Source organism: Amia ocellicauda, chromosome 15, assembly GCF_036373705.1.
Source record: "Amia ocellicauda isolate fAmiCal2 chromosome 15, fAmiCal2.hap1, whole genome shotgun sequence".
NCBI lineage: Eukaryota > Metazoa > Chordata > Actinopteri > Amiiformes > Amiidae > Amia > Amia ocellicauda.
The window spans coordinates 9,052,501-9,057,500 of NC_089864.1; the positions used below are offsets into that span (position 1 = coordinate 9,052,501).

Consider the following 5,000-nt stretch of genomic DNA (forward strand, 5'->3'; position numbering starts at 1 on the left):
CAATCATTTGTGGCATGTGTTAACAAATATAATGAAATGTCAAGTTTGCCAACTCTTCTGGAAGTATCATTTTCAATTTATGATTACAGTGTCACTTAATGCTGATGTACCCTGGAAAGTGGGTGTCACAGTATGATAAAAGGAAAAAGGATAGATTGTATGCAAACTACTTATCAGTTTGCCCTTTATTGCTCCCTGAAATAAAGCTTTGTTCACCTAAAATTAAAAAATCACTTCAAATCCCTGTCATATTTACCGTAGATTTAGTCACAAACAGTATCCCATTCAGAGAATTTAACTATAACCAGTGCCAATATCCCCGTTTATTCTCTATAACAACAATGTGACTTTCCTTTGAAATGTATCCTGTGTAAAGTATATTTAAAACTATTCACAAACACGCAAAACCGACTAAAGCCATTGAAAAACACGTGTTTGTTCCTAACTGCTGTTTCAGTCATCAGATGCATCTTCTATCGAGAGAAAACGAGGAGTTGAAGGTTGATTGATCATTCATCGTGGGGATGTTTTACACATACCAGGAATAAGGAGATTTGTTAGGGAAACAAAAATTAACATATGCCAGCTAATTGTTCTTTCTTGGGTAGCAGCCAGCAGAAGCACATTAACAGTCTTATAATAACGACTGGCACCCTGAAGGCATCCCCACGTGCATCTGTTCCCAATAAACCACAAACTGTTTTCCAGCTTGCTCTCTAAGCTGGCAGAATGAGACGGCAGTTTCTTTGTTAGGTTTACAAAAAAAAAGATAATGCTGTTTAATGACTTTATTTAGAAGGGTTGTGTGTTTGTATTGTGGCTACAGTGGCATCACAGCAGTAGCAATATGCAGCCTCACGGTGCAGAGCACTGTTTATATATGGGTCTCGATACATTTAAATACATCTTTATCATCTTTCTATATATTTGTAGTGTGTTAGCTTTTGTGTGTACAAAGCATTACAAGTGTGAGGTGCAGTTTAATGTAATAGACTCAAATAAAACACAGACTACAAATTTAAACCCTCTTCAATATAGATTTTCATTACAATCTCACCAATTAAACCCTAATTTTATTTTTCTGGCGAACGTGAGCGAATATTTTAAAACCATTAAAACAGAGGTTAAAAGCTTTAGGGCAGCCAACATTTGTGAGAACTGTACTGTGCAGCCGATGTAAATAATACAGCGAAATATAATTTATTAAAACTCGTGTCAAGGAAACAAACTCTGCCTTTACGAGAGCCTGGCGCTTAATCCCGAGTTAAATGCATCCCGGAAAGCGAAAGCAAAATAAAATATGAAGTTGTAATTATGTGTCAGATGTTCAGCACCGATAATAACAAAGGGTTTCAATACGTTGTCAAACATATAGAGAGCCATTCATAATAAATCTTCTTATAAAGCATGTGTGTAACATGTATATTTATAGTGTTAGGCCAACATATTTTGCCAGCTCCAGTAACAAGCGGAACATGTTTGCAGGCATACAATCTCGCGCCGGCAAAATGGAATTTATTAAACATAACGGAGAAAAAGCATGTAAAAGCCAGGATGAGCACTTAGCCACCCCAGCTCATCTGAATATATTCAAGGTTGGGTAAAACTCATTATTCAGGACTTGCAGCCTTGATAACTTTGATTTTCATCCATCCATAGCATGGCCAAAAGGTAACATTTAATGAAGTACCATTCAGAGAGTAAATGGGGTCATATAATAGACAGTGCAGTTGCACCTTGTGTTCATGTACTGATAGCTGTTAAGGGTGCCGTGATGAACCAACAGTGCTCATTTCTCCTTGGTAATAAATTCATACTATTAATATTTATCAAATGTGTGGGCTGTTTCAACTCAGCCTCTGCATATGAGGACATAAATCTGTACTATGATATCAATTATGAAGCTTCTTTTGTACAGCATATAAATTTTAGTTTTTGTATATTACCCACTTTTATTCTTTTAAGCCAATTGAAGACCAACAGTGCAATATAGCACTTTAGATATGCCCAGCTCCAATGGGAACCTTAAACTGCGGTTTCATTTTAAACTGCTCATCTGCGATTCTGTATTAATTGCCCACCATCAAATGCAATTAGCAATTCTTTCATGTGTGGTTTATGTAATGTAATACTTCATTTACATTATTCATTCATATTCTGTTTTGGATTATAGGCTGAAAATTCTTTATTAGTGTAGATGTAACCACGCTGCTGGAGTTTTAAAAAAAATTACTGATTGAATAATTAATTGGAAAAAACGAGCGGCAGATTCCTGATGGATTTACGGGATAATTATTCTATCTTGTGATTATCTACTTTATACGATAGGAAGTGATGAGGAAAATTATTCTATTGAAATGAGACGCGTTACTCAGCAGCATAACATAATAACAATGTTTTGTCCCCAAAAAGATTTTTAAGTACCTGATATTGTCAAATAAATAATTATGTCAAAAATGCTTGCTTAGTAATTACAGAATCCATTGTTTTGTAAGAGATATTAAAAAATAAATTTAAAATTATATATATGTGTACATGTGTGTGTGTGTATATTATATATACATATACACAGAAATCATTATCATCAGTGTTTATCAAACCGCTGCTGGCTTAATTTCCACTTGTGTGTATGCATACATACACACACACTATATATATATATATATATATATATATATATATATATATATATATATATATATATATATATATATATAACATAAGAACATATATACAGAAAAAACACTGGCTCATATGGTAAATTCTAACGCATTATTCGTTAATAATTGTTCATTACTGCAATAACAAAATAAAATGCTGGTAATTTGTAAACAGAATTATAGCATTATATGAATCTATACATATACTTTTACAAAAAAAAATAGCTTACTGCTTTTAAACGTTAAATATTTCCTTAAAAATATCCCCTGCATTGTAAAAAAGCCCATTATCAGACACAGCCATGAAAAGGATGAGGACAAGTAATTTGTACTCGAGACAGAGATTTTGTAGTCACTTTTGGATCCGCTTTCATTTTTTTCTATTCCAATGTGTATATCAATTTCACTGTACTGTAAAAGGCAGCTAAAATTACAAATATAGAACATGTTATATTCCTTCACTTTAGCTTCAATAGCTCCTGCTAGTTAAATAACATTTTAGCTTTTTTTCAATATAAAACATAAGAAAGATCATTTTGGCTTCATACTGCTCTAAGTGCTACCTTAGTAACACAGCTAAACAGCAATTGCTGGCCAACAGGTTGTTTTGAACAGTAAATCTATCACAGTAAGATGTTCTAACATTTTGGCAACAGACTCAAGGCAGTGATTTGTACACTTATGGGTGTATTGTGTTTAGTGTCACCTGCCGCGAAGATCTGATAGGATTTGTATAACATAGCATTACTTTTAAAGAAACATACAATTTAAAAAGCTATTGCATTTTGCTTTTGCTGTCATTGCTTCACACTTCATCACTTCATCACTTTCAATGTTGTCTAACTGTGGCTAAATTGTTCATTTTCTGCCCGATACATTTACTGTCCTATTTACTGTTTATGGAGCAATATGCACTCACGGGTTTTGGAGACTGCTTGGGCTCTGAGGGTCGCATGTGCAAGTGGGTCATCATCGCCTGAAGGCGTTCACGTTCTTTAGAAAGCTGTAAGTGAAAAGTGGAGAGAAAAAAAAAAAAAAAAAAAAAAAAAAAGTGAGGCCGCAGAGCATTTTAGAAATGACTGATACTGTTATTTTACCACAGTGATACATCTTGATATCAAGCTTGTCTCTGTGTAATGAATCCTGCATATAAAAAGGCCCGATCTCTGTGCTCGCCTGCAACAAACAGAGACTTTAACCATAAGAGAGGGAGTGTGCGCGTGTGTGTGGTGGGGGGGTCCCTAGTAGTATGGGGGTGGTAAAAGGTCAGGAAAAACAAATAACACTTCATCTTTTTGTCAATAACAGAATTTAGGTCACAGATGCTTTGACAGTAACAAGTTACTAAGACCATAAATTAGAAGGTCCTCGGTGTCTACTTAAAGTCCTGTGGACACTGTTAGGAATGGACTAGTGCCAACAGCTGTGAAGGGGTGAAGGGTCCTCCAAGCAGAGTGCCTGCAAGGATTGCCTGCACACTTCATCCTTTCCCTTGGAGGTCCAGTTAGTGCCCCTGCAATCTGCCATCATCAATCTAATTCAATAGAGTGACAGAGCCCAGGCAGTGTGAAAAGCTGAACTCCGCCACGGAGGCGGCGTCTCCACTGCACTGGGTCTCATTATGACTGTCGGACCTTACTGGGGCTCAAAAACACAGCAAAACTACCATAATTGGTCACACTGTTGGCAGCAGCTTTTGTAGGTTTTTTATGTCAGCAATAATACTTCTTTTTTTCTTTACACATAAGCCACTTTCTTTGGCAGATTTAAATCTGATACATAAATAACAATAACATAAAAAAACAACCCGTGAGGCGTACGACCGTGTGGAAATGGAGCACGGATGTGTTTGGGTAAGTAACGAACAGTATATATTACAAGCTACAGGCAAACAGAAAACATGGCTCACAATTAAGATCATTAAAAAGGCAATTCGTCCCATATTTGACAGTGTAATACAATTGTTTACACATTTTAAAAACATTTTCAATGTAAAATTAGGTTTGGCGCATGAATACAGTATTACAATTACTGAATACACGGTCAAGTTAATGAGGTTAGGCACTATCTTCTTAAAATAGTTACTTTTATTACTGCTTCCGTCAGGTTTAAACACACATAATTTATATTAAGTACAATAAATGCATTTTTATCAAATGAAAAAGTAACACAATTAGTGGCACAGGAATTTAATCAAAAAGTAATACAGACTTCTATTAAGGCTGATATAGACCATGATTGACTATATAATAGACAAAAGATTGTTGTGTGGCAGAAGTACCTGTATCTCTAACTGTTGTACGACTTGCATCTGAACACGACACTGCGCGGTGCTTCTGT

General features: G+C 35.3%; 1 protein-coding gene across 8 annotated transcripts in view; it reads right to left on the reverse strand.

The window, feature by feature from the left end:
• foxp2 (forkhead box P2) overlaps nucleotides 1–5,000 on the reverse strand; it is a 162,020-nt gene that overhangs the window by 14,938 nt on the left and 142,082 nt on the right. For all 8 annotated transcript variants that reach the window (XM_066724687.1, XM_066724683.1, XM_066724682.1 and 5 more), the window contains 2 exons: nucleotides 4,942–5,000; nucleotides 3,580–3,663 (listed from right to left, as the gene is read on the reverse strand). The exon at nucleotides 4,942–5,000 is cut by the window's right edge and continues 29 nt beyond it. In XM_066724687.1, coding sequence (XP_066580784.1) covers nucleotides 3,580–3,663; nucleotides 4,942–5,000 — 143 coding nt within the window. The remainder of the gene's footprint in view (nucleotides 1–3,579; nucleotides 3,664–4,941) is intronic.